The sequence below is a fragment of the Cherax quadricarinatus genome, unplaced genomic scaffold (assembly GCF_038502225.1).
Source record: "Cherax quadricarinatus isolate ZL_2023a unplaced genomic scaffold, ASM3850222v1 Contig4, whole genome shotgun sequence".
Lineage (NCBI taxonomy): Eukaryota > Metazoa > Arthropoda > Malacostraca > Decapoda > Parastacidae > Cherax > Cherax quadricarinatus.
The window spans coordinates 491,342-512,492 of NW_027195030.1; the positions used below are offsets into that span (position 1 = coordinate 491,342).

Here is a 21,151-nt window from a genome sequence, read left to right on the forward strand (position 1 = left end):
CGTGAGTGGGAGATTACAGCTCCTCCTCTATGGACGTACAGCATTGACAGGAGTTTACAGGTATCCCTCTACAGAGGAACAACACTGACAGGGGATTACAGTCATTCCTCTACAGAGAGACAACAGTAATAAGAGATTACAGTTATCCCTCTAGAGAGGAACATTAATGGGAGATGATAGTTATCCCTCTACAAAGGAACAACATTAATGGGAGATTATAGTTATCCCTCTACAAAGGAACAGCATATGGGAGATTACAGTTATCCCTCTCCAGAAGGCCAACATAGGATTCAGAGGTACCTTCGGTGCTGGTTACTAGGGTAATAAGTCCACGCAATACACATCAAGACCTCAACAAGTCTTGGGTAACTGACCACCTGCTCTCACGACTGACAGGCTGGCTACATCAAAACTACTTCTAATCTCCAGCGTTATCTTCGACTTAGAGCTTGGTGAGCGGGCGAAACATCAAGAGTAAGACACTTGGTGAGCGGGCGAAACGTTTCGCCCGCACTCTTGATGTTTTTTCATGATGTTGAAGTCTTGTAGATCACTTGTGCTCATCAGGTAAGCGGATATATTATTATTATTATTATTATTAATTATTATTATTATTAATATTATTATTATTATTATTATTATTATTATTAATATTATTATTAATTATTATTATTATTATTATTATTATTATCATTAGTTATTATTATTATTATTATTATTATTATTATTATTATTATTATTATTATTATTATTATTATTATTATTATTATTATTATTATTATTATTATTAATATTAATTATTATTATTATTATTATTATTATCATTAGTTATTATTATTATTATTATTGTTATTATTAATTATCATTAGTTATTATTATTATTATTATTATTATTGTTATTATTAATTATAATTATTATTATTATTATTATTGTTATTGTTCATCTACTTGCCTGGAAAAGCGTGCTTATTCCCTCATGTATTTAACTTTTACTTTATATAAATATTTTAAATAACTTTTCTGAATCTATTATTGAGTTTTATTATATATATGGGAATTAATTAAACAAATATCTTTAGTACCATTTTATTCGACTACAGATGTTTTTTCATCCAATATACATATTGAGATTGTTTACAATCTGTTCTGTCAAACAATCAATCATTTCCTCTTTACAATGCCATTTAATCCACAACATCAGTCATATTTCTCTGTTGGACAAGATTTATTTTTCTACTCAGAGTGTAAAGCTCTCGTAGAAGGGCGACTGTTTGTAATACACATTTCGCCCTCAGTAGTGCTCTAGTAGTCACATTAGTTCAGGTCGAAAGGCCGTTTAATAAACAGTTTTCCTATGCTGCAGGTGTTATACACTCGATGGTTCTTCGTTATCCTTCTTCCTTTGTTCTCATTGAGCTTGCAGCGCTCACCGCTTCATAATCACCCCCAGTGATCTCTGTATTCTTTTTTTTATGGAAGAGTATTTCTTAACGTATGTGTGAGGAAGGGCAGGCTAGAGGTGTATCTTTGTACCGAGGAGTCGGGATCGTTGTTTGCAATGTTCTGCATGGTCGTCGTTTCCGTGGTCGTGGTGATCATCGTTGTTGTGATACTGCGTAATTTTTGTGACGAATATTTTTTCAGTGATTAACCCTTCGTTGTTATATGACTGTAAATGGTTTGTTGCAGAAGCAGGTAAACTTTGAGGAATATAACGAAGGATAAGATAAGTAAAAATCCGTATTCGAATTTGACAGTAGGAGAAATAAATGTTAGGAGATACTGGCATCACAACAGCTAGAAACTGATGATAAGTCACAGTCGTAGTAGAAAAAAAATATAAAAATATAGAATTCTCAGTGATGTTTTACAGGTAAGGAAGTTGGCATTTTTTAATTCAGTATTTTATAAACGATTAATAATCTATATGGGAATCCAAATATCAAGAGGTACTCCATTGACGCCGTATTGCATGTTCTTCATCATCTCTGCATGACTCTCTGACATTCGAGATCCGCTAGGGTTTGGAACCTTTGGAATTGGCTGCGAGACTTCGTACATGGGCTTGAAATCACTTTCTGATTCTTTGCCCGGTCGAAAACGTGGATTATCTCCTTCCGAAGACCCGAGAGAAGTGGATTTGCTCTGAGGAAGAAAGTTCCTAAAGTGAGTTCTACTTCCTGTTGGAGATGTGAGGTTGACAACTACTCTATCTGGATGAGGAAGATGAGCTCTTGGGTTTCTGGTTTGACTGGAGTAAGTCGAAGGCTTATTATTGGATGCTGGGGATGGTAATGGAGGCGAGAGGGACTTCCTTGTCTCATGGTGTTTTGGCCGGCGAGGTGGCGGTCGGTAAGATAAAAGACCAAAAGAATTATAGCGTGGAGGTGTGGTATACTGCTCAACGGAAGGGAAAGACGGTGGAGAAGGAGGTCCTGTGACATGACCTGTTGGTCTAGACTGATGAGGATGTATAGTTGATAATTTCAAATACTGGAAACTTTGCGATGGTTCAGTTGTCTGACTACCCACAAGACCTCCACCACTCGGAGATGACTGGAAACACTTTTCATTTTCTTTTGTTTCATTGCATAAGAGGCTTTCTTGAAGTGACTTTTTATTTCCATCATGTTTATGTACTTGAATTTCCATATTTTCTTTATTTCTGTCGTTGTCGAAATTAGCAGGTGGAGGTTTAAGGTGATACTCTGGAGGTCTCATGGGTAACTGATGAGGCCCACTTAGTTGAGAGATTTTTCTCGTATCAGCTTCTGAATCCAGACCATAAATGCTTCCCCGAGTATTGCCAAAACTCGAGCTTGCGAGAGTGTTTACCAGCCTGCGATTATCGTGATAGTCTTGGGGTCTCGAGAGTCGTTTTCCATTTCGGAATCTAGAATGAGGTCCTCTGTTTCCTTCACCTTTCAAGGGTCTCTTGATTACTTGATACAAAATGGGAATCCTGCTCTTGTGGTTGCCTTGAGGCCTTCTGCTCTCAACATTAGCGCGAACTGCCATGTTATCTTGGACAAAAGGAAGATGTTGAACATGGTGAACAGAGTGCCTACCATTAACTAAAGTAGCAACAGCATTTGTGCTTTTGTTGTCAGAATTTTGTAGATAAGTTTTACTTGTGTGTGATGGTCTTTTAGTAGTAGGTGTGTCAACATACCCCAGAGATTGTCCAGTGTCTTCTTTTTGATTGTAATAATAATGTCCAGTGTCTTCTTTGACTGACTCGTGGAGAGGCTGAGCAGGTCTTTCCTTTACTCTTAAAAGACTGACAGAATTTTTAGACTGAGAATCTTTGATTTTGCCTCTGTTAAAAAGGTTGTAATGAGGATGAGTTGGAAGTAGGTGGGTAGGAGGATTAAGAGGACGAAAGGGATGGAAAGGAGGCGGGAGAGGAGGAGGAAAAAGAAGCGCAGGTAGAGGATATGAGGCTGAAGCGTCGGGAGAGGTCAATACAATCGGCTGTGTTGTTTGGGGCGTCAAATGCAGCAAAGGTTTCGGAAGAGATGCCTGATTACTGATTGGTGTTGGTGAAGCAGTTTCTTGTACGTAGGATACTGAAGCTTCAGTGTCGGCGTCTCCTTTATCAAGAAATGCATTGAATGCCACTTCACCTTTTGACAAATGAGCTTTAGATGTTTTCTGAAAATCGAAATGATAAAAATCTATCGAAGGCTGCTCCTTGTGACTCAGTATATCCTTGAAACAGGAGGCAAGTGTCTCCGGAGGCTCAGATATGTTGCTTACAGGAGATTTTTCTTTATTTATTGGGTTATACGGTGCATCATCTAAGTGCAGTGGCAGTAAATAAGGAGTTGGGTGTGTAGGAATCACCTTGGAAGGAGGCGTTGAAGGAAGAACTAGAGTTGGAGTAACTGACGAAGATGGAAATTTCTTTGATTGATAAAAGGGAAATGGCGTAGGTGTAATAACTGATGCCGGGATCGATGCCGCCGACAACTGCACATCCCGAGGTGCTTGATCTAGAGAGGATTCTCGGGAGGTAGCAAGCAGAGACTGAGGAGTGGACTGATTAAGAAAAGAATTAGAATATTTAGGAGATATTTTAAATCCAAAGATTAATGAGGGCGATGACGAAAAAGATTGCAGTGGTGCTTCATATTGTGGTACAGTATGCTGCTTATGGTTAGCATTAGTTTGTGGCCTTCTGTAATTCTGATGAGAGGTAAATTTATTGTCTACATAGGAAACATCTTGTTTCTGGAAATCTCCATTCCAGCTCTGATCTTCGTCAGTCTGCTCATTGTTCTCGTCTTCGAAGCCTCCGCTAAGCGAGCCATTGGAACGAATCCGTTCGGATTCTGACTCAGAGGAGGTCTTAGCCTTGAACTGTTCCGCAAAGAATCGTTCGAAAGACGCAAAGAATGAATCCTCATCATGGCTTGGGAAATGTCGCCCCTCACGATCGTTCTTCCCCGCAGGTTCGACACCCGGCCACACAAACCCTTCCACATTCTCTCTTTGCACTGCACCATTCCCAAGATTCCTCGTCTTTTCAGTACCAACATTCAAGTCAGTAATTTGTCCCTTTAAATAGTGTTCGCCATTCTGGTTGTCTTCCTTCTTCACCAAGACTCTGTCCTCCTGCTCTGAAGTCTCGAAGATATTGCTCTTCATGTGTTCTTCGTCAGAGCCCCAAGGTTTCTCAGGTAAGTGGGACTCGGGGGATGGATCAGCAGTGAGGTACTGACGGGTGGGAGACTGTCTACCTGTAAATAGGATAGATTTGTTAAAATTTTTGCTGACATTTTGGTGTTTGTATTAAGACGTTCGTGAACTATCCACCAAATAATAATAATAATAATAATAATAATAATAATAATAATAATAATAATAATAATAATAATATAATAATAATAATAATAATAATAATAATAATAATAATAATAATAAATAGGACAGTACACGTGTCCCGCACCGTCTCCCTTGTACAGGTGTCCCTCGTTTGCCTCGTGCAGTTAGGAGTGTGTACTCACCTAATTGTGGTTGCAGGGGTCGAGACTCAGCTCCTGGCCCCGCCTCTTCACTGATCGCTACTGTGTGTGTGTGTGTGTGTGTATTCGTGTGTGGACGCTGCCTTGAAGCCGGTGAGGGAGTCTTGATGCAAACAACCGGATTTATCCTCCCCTTCCTTGGATCCAACCTGGATTCCTCTCACTTCCCCAAAGAAAATATAATATTTGTAACTTTACAGGAAGCGTTACGTAAAGGACGTTAGAAACCTCGTTAAAAAATAATATAGTAAAATGAGCATAAGTTGTTGACACAGTCTAGAAAAAAATTTTTGCCTAAAAAGTCGGGAGATTTTTCCTTTTCTTGAAAATGTTCCGGCATGAGTTAGGATAGCAAAATTGATTCATTTTATAAGGAATCTTCCATATGAAGATATGGATTCAAGGTAGATAAATTTAGATTTAGAAAGGACATAGGTAAGTACATAGGTAATTGACCCAGTAGGGTCAAATATATGAGTTAAAAGCTGGGTTTGATCAGTACCTGAATTGTGATGAATGGTTTTGAAAACCGACAAGTTGAAGATTGAGACATGTAACATATGTGAATCTTTATTAAGGAAACGTTTCGCCACGCAGTGGCTTCATCAGTCCAATACAAAGTAGAAATGGGTAAGGAGATGAGGGGTTTGAGGTAATCAGTCCCTCAGCCTGGAGTCGATGTACCTGAGGTATTGAAGCAAATCCTTGGGTAACTTTGAGAAAAGGTTGGACAAATGTATTGGTTGTTTTGATAAGGACCATGTATGGGCAAGTGGGTCTGCTGCAGTGTTCCTCCATTCTTATATTCTTACGGCTCTTGTCTTCAGAAGTGGGGAGAGGGGGGGGAGGTGCCTTGATGTTGATGACTCTTGATCCAAGGAATGGAAGCTACAATCCCCTTAGATCAAACCTGTTTATACCCTCCCCCCCTTATTCATCATGTGATGTATGACTCCCCACCCCTGCGATAAACCATCAGTAGGCTCTCACATAAATGTAACTTATTTTATTATACACCTCAATTTTACAGGCTTACAGCTGTCATCCGATTACCAGTTTAATAACATTTATAGTCAGGTTCCCTGACCATGCTGACGTCAGCATGGCCAGGGAACCTGACTATAAATGTTATTACAATGGTAACAGTCCTACCCCAGCTCATTTCAAAGCCCAACACTACCTATGGTATACTACCCCATCCCCCAGGATGCTACCCACGACGGTCCCCTAACACCTGAGTATCTATTTACTGCTAATGTGAACAGGGGGGCAGATGTATAAGGAAACACACCCAACGTTTCCACCCGTGCCGGGGATCGAACCATGGAGGTAAGTGCGTTGCCAGCCGAGCCGCGAGACACTTTCTCCCCTCCTCTGTACTAATAACAACTCTTTTCACAAGATTCACCAGTGCGTTTAATTTTTCTAAATTTCAGATCTAACTGGCACAAATGATAACCTTTACAATAAGGGAAATTTTAGGAGGAAAATTGGATAGGCTATTGGCAGTAATAATAATAATATATTATATATATATATATATATATATATATATATATATATATATATATATATATATATATATATATATATATATATATATATATATTATTGTGTGAGCATTATGGGCATAGTTCTTTCCCTGATTAAAATAAATTATGAATATAAATTAATAATAGCTTTATTAACCTCGCTTGTCAATTATATTCGCCGAAGTTAAATTTATGATCCACCTGTGATGTGTATAATCATAAAGGCTTTGTTCTTGCGCCACTTATTTTTATTTCCTCTTTGTGGGGGGAGGGGAGGGAGGGGAAATTCAAGTACGTATTCTTCATTGTTAGCGTACATGTGGATTGCGGATAACATAAACTTTGAGTTGTCGTTAGCGTAAAGCCTTGACTGGCAGTCATGTCTGAAATGCAGTTATGCATGTCAGTCGTGTTGGATGACATTGAGTCACTTCTTTCTTCCTCTCGTTGTCCCGTCTCTGTCCTTCCTAAGTAAGTTTTTTTCAGGTACAGGTACATATAAATACAGTTACATAAATTATTATATGTGTATATTACCCAGAATAACCCAAGAAAGTCAGACTGACTTATTTCCACTGGAGTTTTTGTGATAACTTATATAATGGCTCCCTCACCTTTGTGTATTATAACTTATAATGGTCAATGGTTATGATTATAGCCATGATTTTTAAAGGAGTGGAGGGGTAAGCCAGCGGAAGTCCTCGGTCAGATGACCAAAAGTTCCAGCTGTGGGTCATCATATGACTAAGATCCACGTCAGGAAATACTTGTCCTGTTTCCTGACAAACATTATTTGTGTTAGTGTGACTTGTAAATGGTCCAAGTCGGACCAGAGCGTCGTCATAATCTCATTCATATGTGTGGGTTATTTGAGTGGCTTGTTCCTAGGGGTAGGGGCCTCTTCTCCCCACTGGGTGCCAGTCTTCCCACTGGCTTCACCAAAAACCCGGCATCTCTTTCACTGTAAATGGTGGGAATAATTTCCGCTTAATCTAAATTTGCTGTCGTGGTCGACGACGCGGGGTTCAATACGGACAGAATTTAGTTTTCACTGTTTTGTTATTGTACTATACTCTCCCAGAGTACTCCAACACCCTTACTGTACTCTCCCAGAGTACATCCAATACTATCACTTACTGTCCCAGAGTACTACGACACTCATCCTGCACTCTCCCATAGCACCTACTCCCATCCCTGTTTTGTGACTAATTTATGCTGTATTCGTAACCTAGATTTCACTGCTTTGTGATTGTGATTTATGCAATACTTGGGAACTAGTCACGAAAGTAGCAAGGTGTTGATGACGGTGTAAAAATGATGATGTTAGAAATGTTATATTTTGGAAGCGCTGAGTAACTAAACTGTTCCTGTGTTTTGTAAATCAGATGTCATCAGACAATTATAAATGTTATACCTTCTCTACTACTTGTGTTATAACTCCCCCACTACCTGTTATACCTCCTTCACCTGTGTTATACCTCCTCCACTACCTGTGTTATACCTCCTCCACCACCTGTGTTATACCTTCTCCATCACCTGTTATACCTCCTCCACTACCTGTGTTATACCTCCTCCACTACCTGTTATACCTCCTCCACTACCTGTGTTAAACCTCCTCCACTACCTATGTTATACATCCTCCACTACCTGTGTTATACCTCCTCCACTACCTGTGTTATACCTCTTCCACTACCTGTGTTATACCTCCTCCACTACCTGTGTTATACCTCCTCCACCACCTGTGTTATACCTCCTCCACCACCTGTGTTATACCTTCTCCATCACCTGTTATACCTCCTCCACTACCTGTGTTATAACTCCTCCACTACCTGTTATACCTCCTCCACTACCTGTGTTATACCTCCTCCACTACCTATGTTATACCTCCTCCAGTACCTGTGTTATACCTCCTCCACTACCTGTGTTATACCTTTTCCACTACCTGTGTTATACCTCCTCCACTACCTGTGTTATACCTCCTCCACTACCTGTGTTATACCTCCTCCACTACCTGTTATACCTCCTCCACTACCTGTATTATACCTCCTCCACTACCTGTGTTATACCTCCTCCACTACCTGTGTTATACCTCCTCCACTACCTGTTATACCTCCTCCACTACCTGTGTTATACTTCCTCCACTACCTGTGTTATACCTCCTCCACTACCTGTGTTATACCTCCTCCACTACCTGTTATACCTCCTCCACTACCTGTGTTATACTTCCTCCACTACCTGTGTTATACCTCCTCCACTACCTGTGTTATACCTCCTCCACTACCTGTGTTATACCTCCTCCACTACCTGTGTTATACTTCCTCCACTACCTGTGTTATACCTCCTCCACTACCTGTGTTATACCTCCTCCACTACCTGTGTTATACCTCCTCCACTACCTGTGTTATACCTCCTCCACTACCTGTTATACCTCCTCCACTACCTGTTATACCTCCTCCACTACCTGTGTTATACCTCCTCCACTACCTGTGTTATACCTCCTCCACTACCTGTGTTATACCTCCTCCACTACCTGTGTTATACCTCCTCCACTACCTGTGTTATACCTCCTCCACTACCTGTGTTATACCTCCTCCACTACCTGTGTTATACCTCCTCCACTACCTGTGTTATACCTCCTCCATACCTGTGTTATACTTCCTCCACTACCTGTGTTATACCTCCTCCACTACCTGTGTTATACCTCCTCCACTACCTGTGTTATACATCCTCCTCTAGCTGTGTTATACCTGTGTTATACTTCCTCCACTACCTGTGTTATACTTCCTCCACTACCTGTGTTATACCTCCTCCACTACCTGTGTTATACCTCCTCCACTACCTGTGTTATACTTCCTCCACTACCTGTGTTATACCTCCTCCACTACCTGTGTTATACTTCCTCCACTACCTGTGTTATACCTCCTCCACTACCTGTGTTATACCTCCTCCACTACCTGTGTTATACCTCCTCCACTACCTGTGTTATACCTCCTCCACTACCTGTGTTATACCTCCTCCACTACCTGTGTTATACTTCCTCCACTACCTGTGTTATACCTCCTCCACTACCTGTGTTATACCTCCTCCACTACCTGTGTTATACCTCCTCCACTACCTGTGTTATACCTCCTCCACTACCTGTGTTATACCTCCTCCACTACCTGTGTTATACCTCCTCCACTACCTGTGTTATACGTCCTCCACTACCTGTGTTATACGTCCTCCACTACCTGTGTTATACCTCCTCCACTACCTGTGTTATACCTCCTCCACTACCTGTGTTATACCTCCTCCACTACCTGTGTTATACTGTGTTATACCTCCTCCACTACCTGTGTTATACCTCCTCCACTACCTGTGTTATACCTCCTCCACTACCTGTGTTATACCTCCTCCACTACCTGTGTTATACCTCCTCCACTACCTGTGTTATACCTCCTCCACTACCTGTGTTATACCTCCTCCACTACCTGTGTTATACCTCCTCCACTACCTGTGTTATACTTCCTCCACTACCTGTGTTATACCTCCTCCACTACCTGTGTTATACCTCCTCCACTACCTGTGTTATACCTCCTCCACTACCTGTGTTATACCTCCTCCACTACCTGTGTTATACCTCCTCCACTACCTGTGTTATACCTCCTCCACTACCTGTGTTATACCTCCTCCACTACCTGTGTTATACCTCCTCCACTACCTGTGTTATACCTCCTCCACTACCTGTGTTATACCTCCTCCACTACCTGTGTTATACCTCCTCCACTACCTGTGTTATACCTCCTCCACTACCTGTGTTATACTTCCTCCACTACCTGTGTTATACCTCCTCCACTACCTGTGTTATACCTCCTCCACTACCTGTGTTATACCTCCTCCACTACCTGTGTTATACCTCCTCCACTACCTGTGTTATACCTCCTCCACTACCTGTGTTATACCTCCTCCACTACCTGTGTTATACCTCCTCCACTACCTGTGTTATACCTCCTCCACTACCTGTGTTATACCTCCTCCACTACCTGTGTTATACCTCCTCCACTACCTGTGTTATACCTCCTCCACTACCTGTGTTATACTTCCTCCACTACCTGTGTTATACTTCCTCCACTACCTGTGTTATACCTCCTCCACTACCTGTGTTATACCTCCTCCACTACCTGTGTTATACCTCCTCCACTACCTGTGTTATACCTCCTCCACTACCTGTGTTATACCTCCTCCACTACCTGTGTTATACCTCCTCCACTACCTGTGTTATACCTCCTCCACTACCTGTGTTATACCTCCTCCACTACCTGTGTTATACCTCCTCCACTACCTGTGTTATACCTCCTCCACTACCTGTGTTATACCTCCTCCACTACCTGTGTTATACCTCCTCCACTACCTGTGTTATACTTCCTCCACTACCTGTGTTATACTTCCTCCACTACCTGTGTTATACCTCCTCCACTACCTGTGTTATACCTCCTCCACTACCTGTGTTATACCTCCTCCACTACCTGTGTTATACCTCCTCCACTACCTGTGTTATACCTCCTCCACTACCTGTGTTATACCTCCTCCACTACCTGTGTTATACCTCCTCCACTACCTGTGTTATACCTCCTCCACTACCTGTGTTATACCTCCTCCACTACCTGTGTTATACCTCCTCCACTACCTGTGTTATACTTCCTCCACTACCTGTGTTATACCTCCTCCACTACCTGTGTTATACCTCCTCCACTACCTGTGTTATACCTCCTCCACTACCTGTGTTATACCTCCTCCACTACCTGTGTTATACTTCCTCCACTACCTGTGTTATACCTCCTCCACTACCTGTGTTATACCTCCTCCACTACCTGTGTTATACCTCCTCCACTACCTGTGTTATACTTCCTCCACTACCTGTGTTATACCTCCTCCACTACCTGTGTTATACCTCCTCCACTACCTGTGTTATACCTCCTCCACTACCTGTGTTATACTTCCTCCACTACCTGTGTTATACCTCCTCCACTACCTGTGTTATACCTCCTCCACTACCTGTGTTATACCTCCTCCACTACCTGTGTTATACATCCTCCACTACCTGTGTTATACCTCCTCCACTACCTGTGTTATACTTCCTCCACTACCTGTGTTATACCTCCTCCACTACCCTCCTCCACTACCTGTGTTATACCTCCTCCACTACCTGTGTTATACCTCCTCCACTACCTGTGTTATACCTCCTCCACTACCTGTGTTATACCTCCTCCACTACCTGTGTTATACCTCCTCCACTACCTGTGTTATACCTCCTCCACTACCTGTGTTATACCTCCTCCACTACCTATGTTATACCTCCTCCACTACCTATGTTATACCTCCTCCACTACCTGTGTTATACTTCCTCCACTACCTGTGTTATACCTCCTACTACCTGTGTTATACTTCCTCCACTACCTATGTTATACCTCCTCCACTACCTGTGTTATACCTCCTCCACTACCTGTGTTATACCTCCTCCACTACCTGTGTTATACCTCCTCCACTACCTGTGTTATACTTCCTCCACTACCTGTGTTATACCTCCTCCACTACCTGTGTTATACCTCCTCCACTACCTGTGTTATACCTCCTCCACTACCTGTGTTATACCTCCTCCACTACCTGTGTTATACCTCCTCCACTACCTGTGTTATACTTCCTCCACTACCTGTGTTATACCTCCTCCACTACCTGTGTTATACTTCCTCCACTACCTGTGTTATACCTCCTCCACTACCTGTGTTATACCTCCTCCACTACCTGTGTTATACTTCCTCCACTACCTGTGTTATACCTCCTCCACTACCTGTGTTATACCCCTGCCTGTTAAGTGCTTCTTTCTGACTATAAAAATTACAAATGTTTTAGTTTTACTGACCTGTTTGAATTTCCTTCAGTGGAAACGTTTGTATTTCATCTTGGTCAGATCTTGAGGAATTTTCATGATCAGTTACATTAAATTTAAAAAAACTGAAGTCATGACGAGGCTGGTGTTCATGTCCGCTAGTCACCCATGGAGTAGTGACGTTATTCACTTCTTTTATAGGCTGTTTGTACCTATTTTCTGTATTGCGTTGTTTTTGTTCAGTAAAATCGATGGCTTGATTAATAATTTTCACTGAACTTTCACTATTTGGTGTGGAGGAGAAAGTCTTATAGAAATTAGGGCCTATATTATCTACGCTACTCTTCGTGATAACAGACCAGTTTTTAGCACTATGTGATGATAATGGTTCCATCATGGTTTCGTTCCACTTCCCTTCAGTGCTGATGATTGCCATGCTCGAATTTATTACCTGCACACCACCTGAGTCTCGCTTGGCTGGAGCCGGGATCACTATAGCATCCGAGCTTCCTTTCTCAACTTTCTTCCTTGTCGAATCTGTTGTGGTAACTCTATTTTCTTTTGACATAGCTGACACAAACACGCTCTCTTGCGTGCTTGTCAAAATGGAGGGTTGAGCACTGCTAGCACTGTCTGTCTGGGCGTTTATTTGTCCAGATCCGCTACTGCTCTCTGGTTGATCCAGGTGACTAGTGCAATTGTGAATATTTTTATTCCGTTTTCTAGGGCGGAACTGCAAGGCAGAATCAGCGGGGGTGTGTTGGGCCTGTTGGGTCCTACTCGGAGCGGTACTCTGGGTGTTGGCTTGGTGACTGTCTGTAATCCAGTGATTCTCAACTCTGCCTCCCCACCCTCCAAGGCTTCTTCCCTCCCAAGAAACGCTTCCTTGCCTTAAATTATCGTCATCGGCTGGAAAATTTGTTCCGTCTTTTCCATCCCTGTTGTAAATATGAACTTTCTCTTCATTTTGTTCTGGTTCATCCATTAAGTGTTCCTTTTCGATCTTCAAAATGTCCCTAATCTTCATCAGATGAGAGTTTTCCGGGGAATTTATCCGTGAATAGTCTCTCTCGGAAGAGTGGCTATGTTGTGCATCTGACTTTTGAGAATCAATCGAGGAATCTGCCCTTGCATCACTCCTGAAAGTCTTGTTTCTGCGCCGCACAAGAGGCAACTCTAACCTGCTTGTTCCTGGAACAGAGACAGATTGTCTTTCCTTCTGGTAGGGTGAGAATAAGTGCTTTCTTTTTCTTCCTTCTTCGTCTGCCCTAGTGCTGGGTTGCATTCGACTTACATTCTTAGAACGTGCTTGGCGACTTGCAGTACTTCGACGACCGCTCGACTTCGACAAGCCCCATGAGCCGTCGAAACCGGTATAATTTCTTGGAGGGAGACCATGGGTTCTCGCATGGGGGTTCAAGACACCTGTTATCATCGATGACCCGTCTCGCCGATCCCTGTGTGGAGGAAGCTCAGAAGAGAGACGTCTAGTGTGCTCCCAGACATACCTTGTAGCTTCTACTCTCAGCAGCTGAACCGTAAAGACAGTAGCTGTGAACACCTGCGGGGGGAAAGTGCTAATGCAGTTATCGTGTGTATAAACCACAACATAAACATTCGTTTATTAAATTTTAGAGTTTTTTATGTATGATCTACATTTTATTTTTATGAGTGCATAATATTATGAAGCCGATAATGAAATATTTACTAAAAGATGAGGTTATCAAAGTTACCCATCATTCACTCCCTCCCACCCCATTCTTCACCACACAATAACCCTCCAACACTCAAATTCAAACTTTTATTTACTACAGTATACGGATAATGTAATTTATATGTAATAAAATACTGTTAGACACAAAATTATTATTATAATCAAAAAGAAGCGCTAAGCCACAAGGACTATACAGCGATTAGACACACACAAAAAAAAAGACATGAGTATGCAATACATTTCGGAAGTAGGTTAGTTGAATTTTCATTCATGATTATCCATATAACACTTCAGGTGGAGAGGGATGTCTTGATACTAGTGATGGGCTCTTGATTATAAGAATCATAGCTACTCTTCCTTTCCTCGAATGAAACTTATCTCCCTTTTCCAAGTCACTCTGACTTTTTGGGGGGTTATCCTATGTAATTTACACTACGTATGATAATTGTACTCATGTGTACCTGTAGCTAAAAAAAACTTACTATATAACCTCAACGGATTTAGCGCTTCTCGATTATAATAATGTTCATACGGCAGATACAAAAGATATTTTTTAGGTTTTGTCGGAGGAAGGGAAATCTATGTGGGAGGTATTTATATATATTTTTTTTTACTTAGCAAAATTGAATACAACAGCAGTGTGGTGGTGAGGAAAGTTAGTTTGGAGGTGTAGGAAGGAGAGAGGTTGTACGAGAGGGAGGGAAGTAATGGAGGTCGGTGTTGTAGTACTGTCTGTACGTAGTTGCAAGGGTCAAATCTCAGCTCTTGGCTCTGCCTCTTCGTTAGCCGCTGCTGGATTTACTTTCCTCTCGTCAAGAACACCCTATCATACCTCTTGAAGCTATATATGGATCCTGCCTCCTCCACTCTATGCAGTTCATAATAATCTTAATTTCTACAAGTACACGTACAAAGTATACAGACCATAGCTGACATCAGTGACATACTATATAGAAAACCCCTTGTTATGAAGATCATTTCGAGTGAATTAGGTCAATTTTGTCCCCGCGACCCACACCAGTGAACTAACACCCAGGTACCTATTTTACTGATAGGTGAACAGGGACAGCAGGTATCTTAAAAGGAAACACGTCCTAATGTTTCCACCCATACAAGGGATCGAACCATGGACCTTAATGTGTGAGGTGAGCTACCAATCGAAGGTTACTAAGCGTTTTAAAAACCTTAAGTACGAATATCACATTAGACTATACTTGTTTTTTATTAAAAAACACAGATAGCTGTTATTCAAATAAGTATAAAGCAAAATGTTAAGACGTACCTTCAGTGTGACCATGGTTGGTGTATCACTCGTCTAGCACTGAGGTATGGGTACACCCACTTTGTGTGGTACATCTACTGCATGGCACATCTAGTATACCTGGTATATCCACTGTGGTACACCCAATGGTGCCTGGTACACTGCTTCACCCACTGTGTTTAAGTATACCCAATGTGCCTAGCACACTCCACCTGGTACACCCACTGTGGTACACCCGGTGTGAGTGTGATGGTGATCCAGCCAGAGGGTTGTTATATACGCGCTGGGATCATCCTCTCTTCCTGTGGGAGAGTACAGCTTCCAGTCACTCTCCAATCTTCCCCTTTCCCTTACTTTTTATTTTATTTTACCATACCAGCGTCTCCCACCAAAGCGATCAGTGTCTCGTAAAAGTTTACTACTACTATTACTACTACTATCACCACTACTATTACTACTACCACTACTACTGTTACCGCTACCACTATTATTACTACTGCTACCACCACTACTATTACTACTATCCCGATCGCCCATTCAATAACTGCCATGCCAGAAGAGAACAGGCGTCATTCTTCAAATTAATATTTTTTTTTTCTGGGGAGAGGAAACGCTCAACGAAAAGGGGCCACCCTGCGCCTAGGGAATGAGAAGTAATCATGTTCGACCCAAGGAAGGACAAGTACAGTGCCTTCGATCAGGTTCCCCTCCCCCCTCACCGACATTAAGGTACCTCACCTAAGAGGTCGTACTTCAATGGCCTTCCTAACTACAACAATCCCACCCATTATTATTATTGCATTTATGGGGAAGTGTACACAAATATCCCGCACATAGAGGAAGCTTATGATGACGTTTCGGTCCGACTTGGACCATATACGTCACACTGTGTGACTTGTAAATTGTCTAAGTCGGACCGAAACGTCGTCGTAAGCTTCCTCTCTCCAATGTCCAGGATATTTGTGTATTGCTCCAGGTCACAGTTACTTGACCACCGAGGCACATGTTTATTAGACGACGTTTCAGTCCCGGGACCTTGATTACTTTCTAATATATAAAGGTCGAGAATAACAGTGTATATATATGTATATATGCAAAACAACCACTGTGAAAGAATATAGAAATTCCAAGCGCTTTTGTGACTACTCACATTATCAAGGAACAATGATTGTTTGTTGATAATGTGAGTAGTCACGAAAGCGCTTGGAATTTCTCTATTCTTTCACGGTGGTTGTTTTGCATATTCTGAAATCACCTGTTTACTGTGATCTTATTGCATATGTATGTATGTATGTGTGTGTATACATACATACATACATACATACATATATATATATATATATATATATATATATATATATATATATATATATATATATATATATATATATATATATATATATATATATATATATATTTATATATATATAAATAATGAAAATACCTTATACGTAGCCTACAAGATCACGTGATTCCTGTGTTGAGATAGACTGGGCTTAGCCTGGCTGAGTATCATGTATGCCATTGTTTGTTCCACGGTGTAGTGGTGGCAGTTATTGAGGCTTCTAGGAGCCGTCGGTGTCTACGGTTAAGCCTCTATAATTGCCATCACCAGCACCGTGGAACAAAATACTGGAAACTACAAACTGTCACAAACACGCATGCATGATGCTCAACCAGTCTAAGCCCAACTTATCTCAAAACACGAATCACGTCGGCTCGTGGGCTACCTGACGCTATTTCAAAATAGCATGAAAATAGTCTCTCTCACATCTTACTTCCAGCCTAGATATGTATGTCAGGTTCTAAAATGTTTTCCAGTATGTCCTGGTGTTTGCTCTCGTGTCTTTATAAACCACCTTGCTGGTACGTATTAACATGGTTTATACCACAAATATTCAGCACTCATCAAAAGATGTCATCAGATTAATATTTGATGTGTTGTCATCATTATGCGATCCAAGCAAGGTGTTTGCATATTGACATTCCTGATAGTTACCTCAGTGATCTGAGAAAGGCATCCCGGTATCCCATAAGATCAACTTTTAAGGTCTAGCCATTCTGAGGAAGCTTTCAGAATTATTACAAGGAAATCAAATCTGGAAATGGTCTACATGACATTGACTAGCGGGCACCTGCACATGCTAATAAGCTACTGTAGTTGCGGGAACCTTTCCCTTTGTCAAGTATTCTTATTTTTTTCTCAGTGCCCTTCGCATTTGACTCTGTGCCTTGACTAGGAAATTTCCACTTTTTTCTTATTTCAGCACATTAGGGTTGAACATTTATAGCCATTCAGACAAGACTTTCTCTAGCTATAAACAAAAACCTTGATAAAACTGGGTAAACACTTAAGCATACCCCTTTGGGCATATCTAATTATGTTAAGTGCTAAACCCATGTGGGTAAATAAATGCAAGGAGTGCTGAATAACACATACACATACCAGAATTTCCACTAGGAGTATTACTGTAACCAGGGACAGTTATGGGAGTTCAAAGTAATTACATGTTTATTACTGAAACTAGCAGGGGGTCATAAAGCATTTGGGAATGGACCTTAATCAGTTTAATATGTACAAGGTATGGGGGAGTAGCTCCAATTACTGCAGGGTGATGACAACGAAAAAATTTGTGAAGAATATTTGACTTACATCAAAGTTTAGATGATTTTATTCAGATTAGCTTTGGCGGATTAGAAATGCAATATAACCTAAGAAAGTCACTTTGTCTTATTTCCACTGGGGTCCTTTGATCCTCTTCCCAAGAAGAGGATCAAAGGATCCCTGAAACAGTCACATCCTTGGCAACAGGTGTAAGGAAACATGCCCAATGTTTCCACTTGTATTGGGTCCGATCCCTGGCCCTTCAGATGTGAGCTGAAGATGCTACCACTAGAGCCACAGAAGATAAAAAGATTGAGAGGTTAATACAGAAATGAGTGGAAACTCAAGGCTGTACATGGATTAAATCCCCGAGCATCTAAACATGCAAAGATAAAGAGGTTGGGACAAAAGACTCGACAGGTCACAATAAGATCAGCCCCAAAGAAAATGACAATCACTTAACAGAAGTGAGTCAAATGTGAAAGAAACTAAGGTTCATAAATCATCCAATAGCTGTGGCACAATACACAGAGCATCAATAACCTACAAAAATCTACTTACTAATGGGGTCCATAAAAAATACAATGCAGCCTTTAGAAAGTAATTGTACTATTAAAAACTCTTATCTGTGGTTATGAACAGGTATGGCACATGATTAAATTCACAAGAAAACATCAACCTCTATGGGTCATACAGTGCAAGTGTGATGGATGATAATAACAATCCCATGTGCTATCATTTTCTATGGGAAAAATAGGTTCTGAGTAACAAACCACTTGTTTGTAAGTCCAAACACAATTTGCACAGCTCATTGTTAGTGGAAAAAACCAGGACCACAATTCGTTCTGTTTGTTGGGGTACTGGAAAAGCAACATATTCCTTGGCTTGAAAACTGTAGTTGTGAATTTTCATAATACATTCCAGAATGCAGAACATCAGTATGAACACCCTTCATTGAACAGGGGTTCCTAGATGTTAATGAAGGACCCTTGATTAAAGGAATTCAGACTACCTTTCCCTTCCTAATATTAAACCTGATTGGCTAGCTCTACATGGTCTTGCCTTGCATTGCATGTCCTCTAAGGGGTCTCCAAGAGTGACAGATGGGGTTATTATATTCATGGGAAAGCGGGGGAAAAGTTCTTAATCTGTAGGGATCATGCAGCATGTGGGGGAAATGCAAGGCAATCAGGTTTGATCCATGAACAAGGAGATCACGTCCAATTCCTTGGATCACAAGCCCCTCACTGACATCAAGTAATGTCCCTCAAGGGATTGAAGGGTAGGGAGAGTAAGAGCAGTCCAGTATAGGTAAGACACCCATTTACCCAAAGATTACCTTCCTGATGTACCTCAGTCCAGGCAACCCATACAGAAGTCATCATGGAATCATGATATATGTACCCTACCTTCTGGAAATACAGTTAGCTAACACTCAGTGTTTTATTATGGTGAAGCTGATTGATTATTCATAAAACCTGCACTAGACCTGCATGGGTCATACAGCATTTTTGGTGAGAAATAGCAGGTTTAATTATTATTATTATAATCAAAAAGAAGCGCTAAGCCAATAGCAGGTTTAAAAAAAAAAAAAAAAAAAAAAAATTCCTCATGGAATATTTGTTGTAACTATATTTTAACTGTACACTTAATATTTAACAGGTTTCATCATCTGTTTGTTTTTACATCAGCTATTTCCCACCACTGCTGGGAGACCCAGCGAAACAAACACATTCGCCATCACTACGTATTTCCACGTCTTGCCAGAAGTGCATTATCACACTTCCAATGACTCCTCAAACTGCACCCCCCTCCTTTCCCTATATTCACAATAAGTGCTAAGTACATGGGTCATTTAGTGCAACCACAGGTTAATTTACATTTTGTTATTTACGCATACCTTCTTCACCTATGAATTATAAAGTAATTTTTTGTGCCAGTTTTAAGCCTCACTAGTGATGTGCAAACTAGGTCGGTGAATAGTTCATATTTCTTCTGTATTAAATATAATGAAGAATAAATTTAGCACAGTTTTTAACATTCTTCTGCAGAGATAATTAAATTTTCTAGCCAAGTGCAATGAATTTAGTTTTAATAAAGTTTGTACTTAACATGCATAAGAAAACTTAGGCATGGTTGTCATCAGTTCAAAAGTAGGTAAAAAAAAACAGGCAAATCCCAAGTTAAGTCATAATAAGCAAAATATGTTTCACCAAAGTAATTATAACACTTCTTACATCAAATTATGGTAACATTACAGCTATTGCACAAGGGTCCCGGCTAACAAACTCCCAAAACTACACACATCTACACTTATGAATTGGGCACTTAGGAGTCAATTCGAATGTTAAAATTGCCAAGCCACAGTAGAAACATGTGTGAAACATAACCAGCCTTTCTACCAGTTTTCTGTACAAAATTTGATTGCAAACTGAAAATCCAGAAGTTCAACTTATTTGCAAGCTGGAACCCTCTTGTATCTTATTTTCCAGAATTATTCATTGTTGCATTATTTACCTTGTATGTCTTATCAAAGCACTCCTCTTACTTAAATTTACTAACATTGTACTGTATTTTTTTTAGCATTCTTTTACATTGCAACATATTAGGGAAACCAACTTTGATTAAAGTACAATAATACCCTACTAGTTGCATCATTATCTATTGTTATCAGATGCATACATATAGTATACAGTGCTGTTTTAAGGATTTTAAATTATTCAGCTTCATACTGAGCATTTCTCACATTTCAAGGAGGCACCTTGATGCTGACAAAGAGCACATGTTTCCTCCTCCTCCCACAGATAAAACCCAATTACCTCTCATTTTCAAAGTGCCATATGACCTATAAAAGTTTAGAGTTTAGTTGAATTCATGTTAAGCACTACATCCATGTGGGACATTCAGTGCAAGACATGGTGGAGGCTTGATCCTCCATCTGCTAAGTGTGAGACAGATGTACTTCCTATTTGGCCTGCAGCCCTCATAGGGCCATGAGCAGGGTGACCCAATGACTGGCAAATTGGTTGAGAAACACAGAGTTAGTTAGACTAAATGGCAATGCCAGCCTTGACATAACATTCTCCTGCTTGTTCACCAGTTCTCTCTCACTAGTCGGTTTTAAGAACAAACTAAGCATGATTATC

General features: G+C 40.8%; 1 protein-coding gene across 1 annotated transcript; it reads right to left on the minus strand.

Moving 5' to 3' along the window:
• Positions 1-1,084: 1,084 nt before the first annotated feature.
• LOC128699348 (uncharacterized) lies at positions 1,085-15,436 on the minus strand. Its single transcript, XM_053792002.2, has 3 exons — positions 15,422-15,436; positions 12,459-13,986; positions 1,085-4,742 (listed from the first exon to the last, which is right to left on the minus strand). Exons 1-3 carry the CDS (start codon positions 15,434-15,436, stop codon positions 1,924-1,926), a joined length of 4,362 nt encoding a protein of 1,453 aa, XP_053647977.2. The 3' UTR covers positions 1,085-1,923.
• Positions 15,437-21,151: the final 5,715 nt, after the last annotated feature.